The sequence below is a fragment of the Salarias fasciatus genome, chromosome 12 (assembly GCF_902148845.1).
Source record: "Salarias fasciatus chromosome 12, fSalaFa1.1, whole genome shotgun sequence".
NCBI lineage: Eukaryota > Metazoa > Chordata > Actinopteri > Blenniiformes > Blenniidae > Salarias > Salarias fasciatus.
Genome location: NC_043756.1, coordinates 13928619 through 13946923, shown reverse-complemented (window position 1 = coordinate 13946923; position 18305 = coordinate 13928619). Strand labels below are relative to the sequence as shown.

The following is an 18305-nucleotide window of genomic DNA, read 5'->3' as shown; positions in this document are numbered from 1 at the left end:
TTAGTGTGGGAGGCCGTCCCGTTGTAAGATGAGTAAGAACACACACCGTTGAACACCAGAGGCGGACACAGAGGTGGAGAGTGTTTACACCAGGGTGTGTTGTAACCAGCTCCTACCTACTGTGTTCAGTAGGTAGGAGCTGTGACACATCGATTGTCTGCATTAGGAGTCACAAGTTTTCTGAGTCACCTCACAGTTCCATAAGCATTCAGGGTCAAATTACAGCGAACTATATTCTGCCCCGGCTGCTACAGTGATGTCTATAGAAGGAGCAAATGCTGTAAGTGTGTACGTTATGCTATGCTTGTTAGGATGGCATCTAATCCTGTCATCTCGCCACTTGTATTGTCTCAACAAGAGGATGACTGTGGCTGCCAAAGAATATATAGATGAACATGTTTGCAAAAAAAAAGTCCAAATCTACTCTGGAATGGGTGAAGTATCGAAGAATGTAAAGAGGAAATTACTTTCTTTTAACATGCGATAAATCAATTTTAATGTTGAAATATTAAATACAAATAATGGTATATCACTGTTTTGGGAAATATTTAATGCTGCCTTAATATCAGCATTAACACAGGATACCCATACATACTTTAAGCTGCTCACATTTTCTACCTGAAATGGAAATGGATTGAGCCTTGGTCATGTCATATTACAAAGTGGCTTTACTTGAGAATGATTTTCAGTAGATATTATCCATCACTGAACAAATTATACCTACAGAGAGGTTTGCTGGACTTAATTGACGATTTTATCAATAACAGTTTAGGATACAGGAAGGCAGATTATGTAGATGGATTATTTTTATATTTGCTTTCAATTGTACTGCAAGATTAATTCATCAAGACTTTAGACGAGCAGAGTTTTTTGAACTAAGAGCTACTTCAGAGGCACTGGGTAATTACTGAGGAAGTTTGTACTGAGTATCTCTTCTTATCAGTTTCAAATCATGCTCCTTTCCTGACCACTTGTTTAAAAAAAAAAAGCCCTGAGGGCTACTCACAAGGTGCTTACAGGGCATCCGGTGACCACAAACACGGAATAGGCTTTTGGACTAATTTCTTTGAATGCTTCAAATTTACCCATGACTATAAAAGATTTTTCAATAATAAACTTGTGACTGGATGATCTTTGTTGTTTTGCACAGCTTCCACGCATGGGAGGATGTGGATTTGTATCCATGTGAGTGAAAGGGAGCTGGATACGTCAGCGCAAATGACAGAAAAAGAAACACTGCTGAACATAAGTGTAGCGCTCTTGGCGCTGGTTTGTCCCCAAAATGTAGCTGTCTTGGATAATCCCCTGTCAGATGAGTGAGAGAGTCTGGATGAGACCAGCACACATCCTCCTCCACATGCTCTCCTGTCTGTTGTCTGCAGAGGTCACACACCAGCCGCTCTGTTCTGCCGCCCGCCTCCCCTCCTCCCCTCTCTGATGTCCGTCACCTCATCGGTGTCAAAGATGGACATTGTTCCTCTCGTCAGCATGAAAATATTAACTTCAGCCTCAACAAAGCATGCGCTCCGCTGGGCCGGCTGTCCGCTCATTAGCTTTGTGCTAATAAGATCTGTGCTTCTCAGATGGCTGGGGTCGAGAGGTCCTAACAAAGGTCACACATGCAGATCAACAAGACAAATGACACAGGTAGAATGATTTCCACTGGATTTTTGTTGCATTGCTCATGCATCTGAGGAGACGGTAAATGATTAATCGATCTCTCCTGCAGGACAGAATATTGATCATGCTTAATGGATGAGCTGAATTAAAGAGGCTGTCAACGCCGAAAAAAATGCTCTCTCTGCCAACGTCTTGTGGACAGAGTTGGCATTTCTGCAAGAATGCAGGAGAAATGTCTCTCAGTTGACCTGTGACCTCTCAGAGCTCTCCTGGGCGGTGGGGGTGGGGGGAGCGTGCATTGTTGGGTCTATCTGTCTGCAGGTGAGCAGGAATTCAATAACACATTCCAAAGCCAAGCTGTGCGGGATGCATACAAACTCCCACCCCGAGGGAAATCTATACAGCGCCTGCCTTCTTTATGACACAGGAATGACAGTTTTGGAGACGGAGCTTCAGTTTTCACACACGTCTGTTTCCATGTTGGAGACACTGTTTGTCTACCAGCTGCTTTGTGCAGCAAACAAAACACACTGAATGATGTTTACCTTACACACAGGCCAGAGGGTGAGAAACCTGTGGGGAATTGTATTTGCATTTATCCTGCAAGTGAAGATTTCCATAAAATGTTTGGTATTCATATTAGTGGGTTCTGAAAATGGGGGGGGGGATGAGCTTTGAGATCAATACCAAAGTGAATGCACTGATCTAAAATCTAGGTTTCATGGAACTGATAAGCCTTTACAGCCGCTGCTGTTTCATCTTTCTCATCATGGCAACTCACCAACTCATCCAAATTTCGCATGTCACATAAAACTCTCTTCTGCTGCCAGATGAAGGGCTCTGGATCAGGCTCCTCTTCATCCTCGGCGCTGTGGCTGCTCTCCTTCCGGCTGAAACACCTGCTGGGTGGGCTTTGCTCGGCCGGCTTTCCCGCATCGATCCTCAGACTCTCCTGATCCCGGATCTCCTCCTCGATCTCCTCCTCCAGCTGGATCAGCATCGGGGCCAGCATGCCGAACTTGGACCCGCGTCGGGCCACCTCCAGGAGGCACAGCACGAAATTCTTCTCGTTGCATCTCTCCACCAAGTCGTTGGTCTCGAACATGAGGACGTCCTTGATCCAGAGCTCCTGTCTGCACCAGCTGATGAAGTTGGACACGTTATCCCGGGCCAGGAAGGAGCCCGGGACGACGTTGCGCGACTGGAAGACAACATCTTTGGACGGCACCTTCATGGAGTGCGCAGCCTCCGGGTACTCCAGCTGGAAGTCCTGCGCGGCGCGGTTCACGTTGTTGGCGTGTCTGCAGAGGGCACAGCCCGTCTCCAGGCCGTCCATGAAGGTGTCCGCAGTGATATCCAGATCGTACAGGGTGTTGAGCCATTCCGCCAGGTCCTCCTTCATGGCGTACAGGTATTCTTCGCTGGATTTAAAGGGCCGGATGCTCTTCGAGGCGGCGGACTGGATGTTGCTCTGATCAGCCATATTGTCAAATTATGCATCAATAAAGTCTACTTGATGATTCCCGAACTGTCTCATCGCACGACCGCGCTCCAGAGCCTCGTCCTCAGAACACAGCCAGATCCGCGCGTCGACGCGCCCATGCCGATCCGCGTGCGCGGGTTTTCAGCGGAGCTCCTTGGGGCTTTTGTCGGAAGCATATCGGGATGCGGAGCGGTCGTGGCGCATGGATGCGTGTTCCGGATGTCTGCGAAGCCCGTTTCCTTCAGTGAGCGCATCGCCGGGTCCCGGAGCGAGAGCGAGAAAACCGGAGCGCTCCCGCACGCCGACACACACCCATGCAAAACGACCGGTTAATCCAGCCGGCGGCGCGCGGCGGCTCCTCTCGTCCGCGGTAATCCACGTGTCAGCATGTCTGCGTCGTCCCTCCCGTCTACCGGATGAACCGAGGAGCAGCGAGCAGCGCCGGAGCCCGCAGCTCGTCCCCCCCCCGCCGCCTCCGTGAATATGTTGACCTGCTGTAGCTCAGAGCAGCGGAGCGACTCGCTGGCACATCCCATTATGAGGGATAAACGCTCAGCGGAGGAGGGAACCTTAACCCCATGTTCACCGAGCCGGAGGCAGGCCAATTACCTCTCCACCGCGCACAACCGAGCCGCAGTCTGCACGATCAACTTTATTCGACGAGCATTTTCCTCTTTTCTCGCGTTAATGAAGGGCAAGAAGAAGGGTTCATATTTTATCAGATGAGAATTTGCTGGTATACACAGTAATCTGTTGTTATAAACACACACTACATCATTTATGACTGACTTTTCATCTCTTGCTCTTACCTCTTCTTCATATTTTCTTAAAATTGCATGTTAAACACACAAATATGAGCACAAACTGGGAGATATAACTTGCCTTACACGTTTAGAATAAACTGCTCTTCCCAATTCAACAATTTAACCTCACAGCAAAGCACTAAATAGCAGTAAAGTTTTAAATTAATTTATCTAAATGCTGCCAGACCAACCAACTTGTTGTACTGGGCCAAAGGATGTTGTTCTCTGCACTTTAGTCATCCACTGACAGAATTTTTCATGCATCTCAATTGAGTTTCAAATATAAATGTATTTCATAGTGTCTCAATAATGGAGACTTTGTGTAGCAGCCTCACTAATTAGCCTCAAGACATAAAAGCCTTTAAAACTGATATCTCAGTATCATGAGACGACTGCTTCACTCAGTTTGTACAGGCCAAGGAATTTCCCCTCGGCTTTGCTTAGCAATGATAAAAGGAGAAAGTGAGGATGAAGCACTGCTGTGTCGGTGAACCAGTGACATACTGGTGACTGGTAACATGATCTCTGCTTTCCAGGACAAAAAAATCAAAATGTTTTACAAGACTGATCTGACTGAAACAGTAGAGAATCCTCTCTAGGATGGAAGAGTGTGACAGAAAGCACTCAATTCAAAAACACATGATTGACTGGATCAGACACAGAAATAAAAACACTCCGAAATGTGTCCGTTTTTAATCAAGTCATAGTTATGAGTTGATACTGATGAGTCTTTAAGAGGCAAAAATCATGACGCACTGCTGCTGGTTATAATGAGGACTAATAGTTTAGTAGCTCAACATCAGAGCAGAATCCAAAAATGTTTCAACAAAACTTTCAAAGCACTTCTAAACTGTGAACCAAATTTGAAGCATGTGATTGGGAGTTATGACAAATCTGAAGTGGCCTTTTATTGTGTGGGCTTTCGCACATAAGACTAATGGAAGGCACAAACACTCATTGTAGTCTCAATGTTGAAAAGTTGGAACGGCTCAAGTTCACTACTCGACTGTGCTAGTTTGAACTTCAGAGAAGTTGAAGCCAAAAGGGAGGGCTTGTTTTCATTTAAAAAAGAGGGCTGTCTGTTTAAGAAAGAGAAAGAGAAAGGGAGGGAGTGAGAGAGAGAGAGAGAGAGAGAAGAAGAGGGAGAAGGCGGGGGTTGATGAGATCATTTTCTGGGCCTGGATGAATCAGCTTTTCTGTCGGTAAAGTGAGACAGATTTCAGTTTTCTTGTTGATCTAAATGAACAACTGGCCAGAGCTAATGAGAAGAGCAGGATTTGAGGTGTGGTTCGGTTCTCCCAGGATAACTTAGGACAGTCTAAATTCAAACCACGCACACACAGATGTGTTTAAATGAGGGTGCCAAATGAAGTTAAAGTTTTGAGACATGGTGAAAACTAACAAGAGGAGGAAAAGAACTCATTGGGCAAAATGGGCTCTCAGAATCTTGATAACTGTAAGGAAAGGAAAAGCAAGTCTTCTACCACATGTTGGACACATGTTGAAAATATGCCATCAAATGACATCTGTGATTAATAACTGCTTAAAGAAACAAGCTCGTTTTAACAGCTTAGAATTGTTTTGCGGATACCATGAATACATAATAGAAGGGGAGAATTTATGAAGCCCTTTCTCCTTTGTGATTGATCAATGAGAAGCTTCCAATTCATTATCTCAGGGGTTAAAGAAGAGCACTAAGTTTCAGAACCGACACCATCTACTGGCGGAAGATGAAATAGCAACGCCGGTTTTTAGGCCTCCAGATGTTTCAGCAGCGTTCAGATAAAACATCCTGGACAAACGGAAGTGCTTTTCCACAATGCAGCAGGTTAAACTGCAACCTACACAGTGCTGTCTTATTCCTTCACCCTGTGCCCAACAAGTCAGGAGAAACTGGAATTTATTTTATCTGAAAGTCAAAGCAGGGGAATTTGGCTTCAGGGAGCGCATGCTCTCCTGAGGAACAGGTCATCATGTGACCAAGGTCACCTCAAACAAATGTGTTAATGAAAATGAAAAACACTTCAACTCCAACCGATGCTCTGCATTTGGAGCAGTTCTATAAAGACTTCTCAAATATTAAGTTCTCATGGTCGACTTTCCTGTATTGCGATTTTTCTTGCAACTGTAACCCCCCCCCCCCAAACCCCAACACAACATCTCCACAAATCAGTAAAATTTTATTTTCCAAGTTTGTCATCATACAATTGTCAAACGGGTAAGTGGGAGACAATTTAGTTAAATGGAAAGACAAAAAAGCATTTTACAATACGTCAGACCTACTCTGAAAATTCTTTAAAAAAAAAAGCAAAAACGAAACATGCACAGTACGAGATTCAGCATAAACACGGGGAAACTAAAAAATACAAAAACATGAGTGTAACTGCACAGGTTGTACGAAAGCAGTTGTGTAACCACCAATATATGGAATCATAAATTAAAAAAAAACTTCTAAAAATCAAATTCCACAACAGGAAATGATCAAGAAGTAGTTTTTCAGTAAGGTCGGTCCCTGCGCTCCTGGCGATGGTCCCTGAGGGGGGGAAAAAAAAAAATAATGTTCAGAATCTCAGTGCAATCTTGGGGTCACCTCTCCTGTCTGAGCTGGATTCATTTGTTTATTGAAATTTAATGAAAAAGAACAAAAGACTTATTTGGTACATTTGCTCAAAGTGCAACTCATCTCACCTCATGTCCATTTTGCCACCTGGCGGACCCATTCCTCTCCCCCCTCTGCCCCCCATTCGGTCCATTGGTGGTCCTCCACGCCCAGCCCCACGGAAACCACCGCGATCCATGCCGCCACGCCCCCTGAATCCACCGCGCTCGCCTCCCCAGCCTCCACGGAAACCTCCGGGACCCCCGGGACCTCCGGCGCCGGCCGGCCCGCCACGATCCATGCCTCTGCCGCCACGCATCCCCATCCCGCCTCTACCTCGGTCCCCTCCAAAAGGTGGAGGGGGGCCGCCGCCCAGTCCTTCTGGTTTGGGCGCTTTGCACTGATTACACTCCATCCGCCAGGCAAAGTTCTGGTTCCCACAACCACTGAAGACACACAAAGTCCAAAAGTTAAAAACAACTATTCGACCGAAAATTTGTATCCAAGGAAACATCTGATGGAGTACTTACGGATTAGGACACTCCCAGTCCCCAGCTCTCTGCTGCATGTTGCCCCCCGTGGGTCCTCCTCTGCCCATCCCACGTGGGCCACCTCGAGGCCCGAACCCTCCACGGTCTCCTCCACGGCCCATCATGCCTGATCACACACGGAAACAATCCGTCATTCGTGTGACTGTAGTTGGACTCTGCAGTTTTAATACGCAACAGAATCAACCACGACTCTGTGTTTAGGTTAAACCTACCTCCACGACCCATCATGCCATCGCGCATTGGCATGCCTCCCCTCATTCCACCCATCATCGGCTTTCGGCGAGCCATGGACACCTTCAGCCTCCGACCTTGGAATTCTTTACCTATAAGAGATGGGAGAAGTTCAAAACGGGACATAATGGCTTACTAATGAAACCAACTGTATAAGTTTTAAAAGTTACACAAAGTCTCCAACAAACCATCGAAGTGCTCCACCGCCGCTTTAGCACAGATGGGCTCCTCGTAGGACAGAGTGGCATCTCCTTTTGGCTTTCCTGTGTCCTTGTCTGTGTAAATGTTGATGGCCGGCTGTCCAAGTCGACGGTTGATCTGGAAGGACACGAGAATGAAAGGCTCCGTTGCATACTGCAGCGTTGCGTGCAGACGCCGTTTCAACCAAAAAGCTCTGCTTACCCTGATGGGTCCAACATGCTTGAAGAACTCCGCCATTTCCTCCAGGTTGGCCTTCTCGGTCAGCCCTGTGATGTAAATGGTGCTGTTCTCGGAATCGTCCTGCTCCTCAGGGCGTCCTGCAGGATGTCAGCAGAAAACACGATTTAAAGAAAAATCCAGTCACACCGGAGTTCTTCAGGTTCACAGTTTGACAGAAGTTAAAAAAATCATCAACGTCCCACTCACCCATTTCACGCTCGTTGTCGTTCATTGGTCCTGTTGTCCATCGGTCGAGGGAGAGGGAAACAAAACAGAGAAGTCAGTGCACAGAACTCAAGGTCAGTAGACAACACCTGAGGAATACTACAAAAGATAATCCAGACACTCCTGTATAGACACATCAGTCATATTGGGAAGTTGAAAATGGCACCATAGGGTACACAATTCCCTTGAGCAATATTTGGTTTGAAAATAGAAAACCTCAGACCCTCTGGTATATAATTGTGTCATTTGAAAAGCCTCTAAGACCAGTAAATCCTGAGAAAAACCCTTTGAATTCCACTCAGACTTCTTAAAGCAATGATAAAAAACACATTAAGGCAGAAATTTGTCATTAACCTTTTCGAACCATAAGCAGTGACTGATTTATACCAAGTACCCCAAAGCAAATGGTCTCAGGCATTGAACAAAAATCCCCAATATTTTCAGATGTGTTCATGTAAGATAAATTTTGCATACCACAATGAAATACTCAAAGAATGCTTTTTTTTTTTTTCAAAGAAGTTTAAGGCTTTGAAAGGACTAACCAGTGTAATTCTCAATAACTTACCACCAGGCTTACTGAAGCCACCTCTGTCTCCAGCGCTGCTATGGGGGAATAAATGGAGATATGAAGGCGATTTCCCTTTTACAGCCACTTCCATGGCCCGAGCAAAGTGGCTTGATTGAGGGAGTAATCAAAACATTCTAACTATTCGGACAGTGACTTGGAACAGCTCCCCAAAGCTAAAAATACACAGTTTAACTCAAGCATATAAAGTGTTGGTCTATGTGTCAGTCCTTAGCTGGTTCATTACAATGTGAGTGACAGTTTTCAGAAGTAGATACATTTTCAAACAATTAAAATTAAAAAAAGAAAGAAAATAAAACACTGCTAACATTTCTTCACTGCTTGTTTAAAGTGTGACAAAACCCAACTATTTTGAAAACAGATTTCAGATGCACTGACGACACGGAGCTGTAGCAAGAACTAAACCAAGCCTTGGTTACATTAGGAAGATTACAGCAGATTCAGATCAAGATTAAGAGTACAAATGGATACAATGCATCTGAAATTTCACATTAGTATCAGGAGACAATATTCACCAGATGAAAACAAAAACAAAAATACAGTTTTATACATTTCTTCAAAACAAATACCAAAAAAAGTTTACATTGTTTACCAAAAGAACGTTGAATGATAAAGAATTCATTTTTCCGTGTACCCATCATGCTAATAAAAAACCACCATCCTCAGTTCTTGAAAAAAGGAAGACTTGGAATCTTTGTTTAAGCTCCCTCCTGCTGCTTAAGCTGGCCGCTCTGCACTGAGTACAGAAACTTTTTAGAGAATAGATGGTTTAAAATGGCTCTCACTGTTACCTGTACGGTATAAATGTGACAAAGCATGTTAAAAAGTGCTCAAAAGAAAGTGATCAAACATTTGTATTCCAAACCACAAAAACAATTTAAACATTTCAAGAATGACATATACCCCATCACCCCCCAGATCAAACACACATACCTGTGCAAAGCTAAAATTTACCTGCAAACATCACTGCCGAGGTTGAAATAATACTGCTAACTACGGCTTTATACCTAGTAGGATATCTGATTGAGTATTAATTACCTGGGACTGCATTGTTGCTTATCAAGTTGTCTAGTGCATAAAAACAGATGTTAACCTGTATTTGTTCACACTACACCAAAACCCCCAAAAACTTATGGCGAACTTTGTCCTGGTTAAAGGTGCACACATGAAACCCGAATAGATCACGGTTGCAAAAAACCTAATTTGGCGTTTCTGACCCATGAATAGATCATTTGGAGTGGGATGCTTTCACAAAACTGTAACTTGGTAAAGAAACCATTGTCCCTCCAGTAACATTGAATAGCAATAAATCATGCTGATGGACTGTTGTATTTACTCACTCTTCCATTTATATACGCAAAAAACAAATGTCAATGACAACCTCTGATCATAAAACGATTTTTTTGAACCTTTTGATTCCTTCTGAGGAATGTTGAGTTGATCAATGGGATTTGGGGTCGAGTTAAATCAATTTAATCTAGAGATACCTGAAAAAAAAGTTGCTGCTGTGTTTAAAGAAACACTAAACAGGATTTTCATGAGTAGACCAGAGTGAATGCAGCCAGGAAACTCGAGACTGGACTGATATTAAGAAGGATAAACGTATAGTAAAAAAAAAAACCCCAATAAAATACAAGTAAATAAAACTCTTCTCAAAGTTGCTTAAGTCAAATCTACACAGTAATTATTGTAAACCAGATAAATTTTATAAGGAATCAATCCCATGTGATTTATGCAAGTTTGGTGAGCTGATCCCACAAATGGGCATCATTTGTAAATGTCTTCAATACCAATATTACTACACCTATTATTGGTCTTCCATCAGCCTTTCCAAAGATGGCAACACCACAAAATGTTGCTCATAAATAGAAACGAAAGGAAAAAAGTGAATCTACAGTAGACTAAACTATTTTCATTCCGATTTGCCTTTCAAAAAGTTTGATATTAATCAAGTCTTGTGGGGATTGACACGATGGTGACCACAAAAAGACCCACTGATGAAATTCTGACATTTTTGGGCACGAAAATTGTCTTTCAGACCAATGTTGCGAGTTCCAACCAAACACATGACAGAAACCAAGGAGTAATTATTTCGCTGAGGTTTTGCCAGTAACAAGACACTGCGATAAAATGGTGCCATTGTGTCTTTACCGAACGAACGGACTCTCAAACCGACCAAATGAGGACAAGTACTTATTTAGTGGGAGCTCTGCAGAAACCAACCACACTGCGAGAACTGCGAACAGAACACCACTGAAATGGCAAGAGGAAACAATGTTGACCCATATATTGCACTGTAATGCACCGTGAAATGAATGTACCACATGAGGCTATTGATAATTTAGGAGTTTTTCCAAAAACACTGTTGTGTGCTCTTAAATTATTTTTTTGTGTGAAAACCCCCAGCATGAAAAAACTCCATATTCTATCTTCAAGTTTATTGTCAATAGTCACTGTGACACTCTAAAGGGAGTAACGCACCACAGAGAAAAACTGACCTGATTGGTTATTTCTGAGAGTGACAGCATCTGACCATTTGAGAGAATTTACTGAAATCTTTGATATTACAAAGATGACGTGATTTTAAAGTACAATTCTTTTGCAAATCTTGACAAAGTAGGAAATCTGGCGAGTCTCCACTAAAACTCTCCCCCTAAACTTTTTTTTTCCTCTCTCTTTAGGGACCAATTACCATATCTAGACCCTAGAAATGAGCTGTTCAAACTAAACGCTTATGCACAGGTCTATGATTTAGCAACTTTGTCAAATAAACATTTTACTTACCTTCGGCCACAAGAGGCAGGATTGAGAGACTAGATAAGTTTGTTTGGAGAACACCAAAAATGTGTCCATATTTGATACATTAGCCATGACTGCCACAAACTTCAGGATATTCCTGTGGCATAAGAGGCTGAATTTAAAAACTGCTGACATATTTCCAATAATGCCAGCCATTTCTGATCAGACTTGTCTCAGTCCTGCCCCAAGTGGCAACAGCACCTGCAAGTTAAAAGTCATCGTGAAATTGGGTATTAAAGAAAGACGCTTACCCCATGCCTCCACGGCCCATGCCGCCACGTCCACGGTGCATCATGCCCCCTCGGTCAAAGCCATCCCTGCCAGGGCCTCTGCTGTCCCCTGCCCCTGGGTACCTCGAAGGCTCAGAGCCAGGGTAACTAGAGCCTCCACCCTGGCCATCCTGTCTGTAGTTATCTAGAGGAGTCAAGGCAACGCATCAAGAACTTCATTCTTCACATTTTGTTTGAAGAAACATGAAACAAAAAAAAACAAAAAAAAAAAAAAGATTGAAATGGGATAATGATATGAAGCGGAGCTCACTGTAATGGCTGGACTGGCTGTAGCTGGGTGGTCCACCTTGCTGACTGTACTGACTGGACGGAGGCTGTCCATAAGAGCCTGCGGTCTGAGGAGGGTAAGAAGGAGGAGCTTGCTGCTGCTGCTGCTGGTTCTGCTGCTGGTAGCCCTGCTGCTGGTTGTAGCCGGCCTGCTGTCCCTGGTAACCAGGCTGCTGCTGGCCATACGCGGCCGGTTGGGAGTAATTACTTTGGTTGTAACTTGCTGGCTGGCTGTTCGCATTGTAACTAAAGATAGAGACAGAGAAAGAAAGAGCATAAATGAAACCCAATAGACATCAATATAAATGTCCTTCATACTTCCTCCTTGGCAAAAGTGTGAATACCTTTGCGGTGCAGTAGGAGCAGCCTGCTGGCCATATCCAGGGTAGGCAGACTGGGCAGTATATCCCGGCTGGGAGCCGTAGGACTGGGAGGCAGCGGGAGCAGCAGCAGCAGGAGTACTGTCATAACCACTAGCCCCATAACCCTGGGCTGACTGCGAGTAGCTATGGCTGGAAGACTGTGCTGCAGGATAGCCAGTTGCTAAGGAGAGAGAGGGAAATAAATAAGTGTTGAAAATCTCAAGCACTTAAGACTAATAAGAGTTGATTCTTAAGATCAGAAAGACATTCAATTTTGTAGAAAGAGTCAAAGTAAAGCAGCACAATAAACTAAATGATGGCACCCATTTTTAACCACTGACCTGATGCCTGTTGGCCATATGAAGATCCATACTGCTGCTGCTGCTGTTGTGGGTAGCCCCCAGCTGCTGGTGTGCTCTGAGAGTAATTGCTCTCAGCTGCAGCTGGCTGGGCGTATGATCCATAATTCTGCTGGCCATAGCTTTGCTGAAAGAAATGAACAGTTCAATTGAAGTAAATCCATGCTTTGTGACATTCAACAGGAACACTGGCAAGCTCACTTGTATTTACTGAACTTAAATCACTTAGAAACCACTTATGTCACCTACTGAACTTAATCGTCTTTAATCCCAGACAGCGCTGTAAGTGCCAACTTCCACTTACATTTGAGAATGTCACTCAAATTAATTTACTAAAATCAAGTTAAAGTGAAAAAGATAATCACTAGAGCAGCCATGGTGATCCTCAACATATGTTCAAATTTACCTGTGCTGACTGTCCATAGTTTTGAGATGGCTGGGCAGCATAGGAGGCATACCTGGAACAAAAATCATTATCAGAAAATGTAGAATCCATTGTAAACAATAAATATTTAATTTCAATGTTTATATCAAATGAGTTATTCATAATTACATGTATATTATTACCGTTTCTTAAAAGTTTCCAGTGACTATGGCTCATATTAAAGATGTGCATGTGTTAGTTTGAAAGTAGAACAATGAGCAAAAACATACTATGCTCAATAAAAATGTAAAAAAAAAAAGGTAAATTTACTGGAACGATTTGTGAAATTACAAATTCAGTAATAGAATAAAATGCATTGATTAGCAGATGACCGTGATAGAACAGTAGAACAGTAAACTCTGTTATACAAACACCACTTGATCTAATTCTCCTTCCTGACGAAATTAGGTCATTAACCCTTTAGCGGCAGGAAAACTTATGCACGCATCTTGAGCTGGGTGGTAGTAAACTGGAGAATCTTACCCCTGCTGAGCGCCACCCTGGTTGTAGGAGCTGTAATCTGTGGAAGGAGAGGGTAAAGTGAGAGCGTTGACGGTTAAACAATGAAGGTGCGCCAGCACATTGCTAAGGCCCATCACTAGGTCGCCATTCAATGCCGCGGCCACAGCCTATAAAAGCATTCTTCATCCTGCACACTGTTTCGAGGAAAGGTTCAACGCGGTAGTCCCTCACACAGTAACAAATAACACCCGCGTGCAAGTACCAGACGTAAAACACATCGAGCTGAGAGAACCAGCCAGGAATTAAAAAAAGGGTGAAATACACCGAGGTGCTGGCAGGGCCGGGCCTTGCACTCGGCGCTAGCTAGCTAGGCTAGCATCACTGTAGCCGATATTTCGTTGATTTTCACACCGTCGAACTGCACGCATATGCATCAATGGCGCATTTCAATATGCAATAGCCAAACCATACCACATCATCTATTCAATAATCAGCACAGAATTAATACTCCCTCCGTCACTCACCCGAAGCTGACGCCATTTTAGCCTGCCTGTAGACACGACTGACGAAGAGTCCGCGATGCGGCGGTTTTCTCCCCGTGAAGTCTCGCGATACAATCCGAGAATTTGTTTGAACGCGACGGCAGAGCGGCGCGCTTCTGGACACGAAGTCTCGCGATACATTCTGATGATATCGCTGAGCGAGAATACAGAAATAATCGATTTACCACATGTTCCTCATTTGTAGGTTTTTTTTTCTTACCTCAGGTGATCTATGAAAAGTACATTTAAAATTGAACATGACTTCTTTTTGCCTACTTGATTAAACACGGACACTTCACACTAGTGTGGTTCTACTGACAAAGGAAATTGTGATTTGAAGCATGGTTATTGTTTCAGTGAAATCAAATACAATAAAGCCCTTCAAATGTTTATTATTTCATTAGTTTAATTGAGAATGTAGTTAGTGTGTTTGGTGCTCTGGTCTCACAGCACCGGGCCTTTTATGCATGAAGTTTGCATGTTCTCCCTGTGTGTGTGTGTGTGTGTGTGTGTGTGTGTGTGTGTGTGTGTGTGTGTGTGTGTGTGTGTGTGTGAGCGTGTGTGTGTGTGTGTGTGTGTGTGTGTGTGTGTGTGTGTGTGTGTGTGTGTGTGTGTGTGTGTGTATGTGTGTGTGTGTGTGTGTGATGGGCTGCATACTGGGTACCTGTTCAGGGTGCCCTCATCCATACTTAGCTGGGATTGGCTCCTGAATTGGATTTAGATAATGAGCAGATGAATTATGCTTTAGAATAATTTCAAATAACCTCACGCAGGTTTGGTGCTGAACGCCAGTACATTATGATTGATGTGTTGTAATTGTCATGTCATGGAGATGTCATAAAACTTATTAAATATCTAATGTTTTCCACATTAATATACCACACATAAAATTACCAAGAACAGAAATATTGACAAAGTGTTTACTATTACTTCACAGAATGTTTTTCTCACATCTTACTGCCTTTTCCAATGGCTAGAATGGTGTCCTCCTCAGTAATGTTTTCATTTGTATTTAACTCTGAAAAATTGTCGGTTGGTTTCACAGGGAGATGATCACGAATATGAAGATTATTCACAACAAAGTACGAACAGATGTTATAATATATTTTGATGGTTTTCAACTTGTCATCATAAAATAATTTACCAGTAAACATTTATCTTATCAAGTGATCTAAGTTTAAAATTATTAACATTTTTGAGTTTTCTCGGCTTACATTGCTTCATTTATTGCTCACAATAATACTAGAAAACCATTAGTATGAAACATACAGATTTTCAACTATGAGGGTGTCCACACGATGGCGCTGTTACATAACCCGACGCTGTGATGTCAACACGTAGAAGAAAACAATGCGGAAGTTCTCCTACCTGCTCGCAGTGTTTACATTTACTGGCTAGATTGTTTTAACCTAACTATTTGTGAGTCTTTAAAGGTATGGCAACTATAGTGAATTGTTTACATTTATATCTTGTACCATATGTTACTCATTAATTCAGTGAGTAAAAGCGTTCTTATGTTATAATGGACCGTAGCTCGCAGTGTTTTGTCTTTAGATTTGCAACCTTTTGGTTGAACCAGACCCTGCTCTTGTTGTGAGTACCATCGGATGTTAATTTACCACAGCTATGCCGCAGAAGGACCAGTGATTAGTGAAGCTCTGCTGATTATAAAGATGCAGGCTCGTTTGATGTCAGTGTGGTGTTGGTTTGGATCTGATCGTCCTGGATTCTGCCTGGGAACATCTTTCCTGACATCACTCATACTGCTGATGTATTCTGGGAGCATCCAGGGAAGTCTCAGTTTAGGGCCAGGGGGAGACTTTCCAAGGTTCAAAGGTAATTTCTCAGTTCAAAGTTTTTCCAAATAAATTTCTGTCAGAGTTGCTCAAATAAATCCACTTTTTTCTTCTCCTCTTCAGATTTTTTCCTCTATGCTCTCAGTCATGATGATTCCCTCTCCCTGCTGGTCAGTGTGGCCCTCCTGCTGCTGTTTGGACCCTGTCAGGAGCGTCGCTGGGGGACAGTAGCCTTCCTTGCGTTGTCCTTCCTAACAATAGCTGCCCTGCCATGTCTTTACACACTCGTCCTCTTTGTGGGCAGCGGTGAGGCCAGCAGGATCTGTGGCTACTCTGCTGTCCAGCTGGCCCTGTTCACTGCGCAGTGTCGGCAGGTGACACAGAGGAGGCTCCTCAGGTGCCTGCCAGTCTGGTTTCTCCCCTGGCTCCTCCTGCTGATCTGCCTGCTGCTGCTGCCTGGGACTCCTGCCCTCCTTCACTTCTGCGCCATTTGCATTGGACATAACTGTATCTTTTTCTATTACCATTGTATGAAAAACAAAACCCACTAAACTATGGTACTGAAAGACAGCCTAATAGGTTTTTTTTTTCTTTCTCTGTTAATTGAACCATTGCCATGGTCCTTGGTAAAAATGTTGATGCCTGAAGTGGGTACATATGATTTATTTTCTGACAGTTTTGATTGAGCTTGTCTGATGCCATTAACTCTGCAATGGAAGAGTGCTGTCAACACAAGTTGTTCTTGATAATACTTAATGATCCCTGCAGATCGTCAGTCATTTATTGGGACGCTACAGGAGTTTGAAGAGGCGAGAGTCTTTGATCTTATTCCAGACTGGGTGTATATTCCCTTTTCAGCCAAGCTCAGATTGCCCACGTATTCTACCTCACAAAGGTGACATTTCTGTCAAAACATCTATTGAATGGTTACGTTATGTACAGTAGATTGCTTGAATGTATGAACTGTGACAGATTTATTAATTTGTTGTCATTTTTTGTCATAGATCGAGATCACATTCTCTGAGACTACCTACAGATCAGGCAGCAAGTCCCTCAATAAGCGATGATCGCTCTGCACTGAACACCCAGTCATGGCTTGAACCTGTGCCTGCCTGGTTAATGGAAGAATCTCCAGCGCTGTCAGAAGCAGACGTGCTGGAGGAGCAGATGCTGAGGGCAGGAATACTTGCCTCATTACAAGGGCTCCCCGATGACCCTGACACTAAAGTGGAGGTGCCCAAATCATCAGTTTCCTCTCTGCGGTTAGTGAGAAGTTATTTGTGAAAGATTTTTATGTCCGTCTCAAAATTAACCTGTGTTTTGAATCTCTGTTTCTCAGTTCACTAAAATAGCAGTGCCTTCCTTTTAGACTCCAGCAGCTGGAGAAGATGGGCTTCCCCACAGAGAAAGCTGTCGTGGCTCTTGCAGCATCCAAGCAGCTAGACGGCGCCATCTCGCTGCTGATCGACGACAGCGTTGGAGAGCAAGCCGTGGTGGTGTCAAAGGGAAAAAGCCACAGCCCTCCATTAAACACCTGAATGTGCCCACAGTCCTGGACGGAGGCTCCTGTGACTGCCTGTGCAGTGAGCCAGATACGTGCTATGCTTGGGTTTTGCTGAGCTTCAGTATTTTCCCTGTGGGTTATTGACTACTCTGATCATCTCTTGTTCTTCTCCAGTTTTATTTTGAGCACACTTGTGTACCTGTACGTCGGAGGGTGGACGGTATTTATTTTTTTTCAAGATTCTGAATGTGTTTTGAGTACAAATGAAAGCATCAATGTAGTACTTAGTGCTTTGACCTCGCAGGGAGAACAGACCTGGTTCAGCTTTAGATCCGGGACCCTTTCTGTGTCTGGTTTGCACTTCTTCCTGTGCATGTGTGGATTTACTCCCACAGTGCAAAGACATTTATTTGAGGATGATTGGGGATAGTAATTTGCCTGTAGATGTGAAGGTGATTGACTGGGTCTCTCTGTGTTGCCCTGTAATTGACTGCTGATCTGTTCACGGTACATGCTGCATGCTTCACCAATAATCAGCTGGGATTAGCTCCAGTTCCGGCTCTGAGTTGGATAATGTCGGATGGATAGATGAAGACAGGTGAGGTTGACCCAGTATTTTGATGAACAAGTAAAAAAGCAATGGAAAGCTGTGTGTTTGTGCTTTTTCCCACAACTATGAAGATGATTCTGCAGCCTTGTTCATTTATGCAAGCGTCTGAAGCACCACAAATGAAAACAGTCCACATGTTCAAAAAACACAACAATGAACATGATCTTTATTACACTAGTCATCTAGACAGGACTATCTTAACACAGTAACACATTTGCAAGAAAAAAAAAAGTTCAAAGTATGAAATGGTTACACAAACAGCATACAAAAAAAAAACAAAACTACAGTTCGTCATTTTAAATAGTTTCACAATAAGTTCGATATAAGATTACAAAAACATGTATTTTCATCGGGATAGTTTAAGAAGTCCAT

The 18305-nt window shown here is 43.4% G+C and overlaps 3 protein-coding genes and 1 long non-coding RNA gene across 6 annotated transcripts in view; 2 read left to right on the top strand and 2 right to left on the bottom strand.

Moving 5' to 3' along the window:
* The window catches only part of gas2l1 (growth arrest-specific 2 like 1), a 20517-nt gene extending 16950 nt beyond the window's left edge, over nucleotides 1-3567 (bottom strand). Inside the window, exon 1 of the mRNA XM_030104988.1 lies at nucleotides 2402-3567. Coding sequence (XP_029960848.1) covers nucleotides 2402-3103 — 702 coding nt within the window. The 5' untranslated portion in view covers nucleotides 3104-3567. The remainder of the gene's footprint in view (nucleotides 1-2401) is intronic.
* On the top strand, nucleotides 1374-18305 carry LOC115398304 (uncharacterized). Its single transcript, XR_003932567.1, has 3 exons — nucleotides 1374-1384; nucleotides 5991-5998; nucleotides 18045-18305. It is a non-coding gene; the product is annotated as an uncharacterized LOC115398304 (long non-coding RNA).
* Nucleotides 6068-14085, bottom strand: ewsr1b (EWS RNA-binding protein 1b). 3 transcript variants are annotated; one of them, XM_030104991.1, is made up of 15 exons: nucleotides 14006-14085; nucleotides 13503-13539; nucleotides 13002-13053; nucleotides 12578-12722; nucleotides 12219-12417; nucleotides 11858-12120; nucleotides 11569-11731; nucleotides 8498-8535; nucleotides 7915-7944; nucleotides 7690-7805; nucleotides 7476-7605; nucleotides 7269-7379; nucleotides 7036-7162; nucleotides 6595-6951; nucleotides 6068-6439 (listed from the first exon to the last, which is right to left on the bottom strand). In XM_030104991.1, the coding sequence occupies exons 1-15, from the start codon at nucleotides 14019-14021 to the stop codon at nucleotides 6403-6405; spliced, it is 1821 nt and encodes a 606-aa protein (XP_029960851.1). In that variant the 5' UTR covers nucleotides 14022-14085; the 3' UTR covers nucleotides 6068-6402. The 3 variants fall into 3 exon arrangements, with proteins under 3 accessions (XP_029960851.1, XP_029960852.1, XP_029960853.1); XM_030104992.1 differs by having other exon boundaries at nucleotides 8498-8532; XM_030104993.1 differs by having other exon boundaries at nucleotides 12219-12414.
* Nucleotides 15388-17941, top strand: rhbdd3 (rhomboid domain containing 3). Its single transcript, XM_030104998.1, has 5 exons — nucleotides 15388-15859; nucleotides 15943-16326; nucleotides 16588-16714; nucleotides 16824-17081; nucleotides 17189-17941. The coding sequence occupies exons 1-5, from the start codon at nucleotides 15631-15633 to the stop codon at nucleotides 17355-17357; spliced, it is 1167 nt and encodes a 388-aa protein (XP_029960858.1). The 5' UTR covers nucleotides 15388-15630; the 3' UTR covers nucleotides 17358-17941.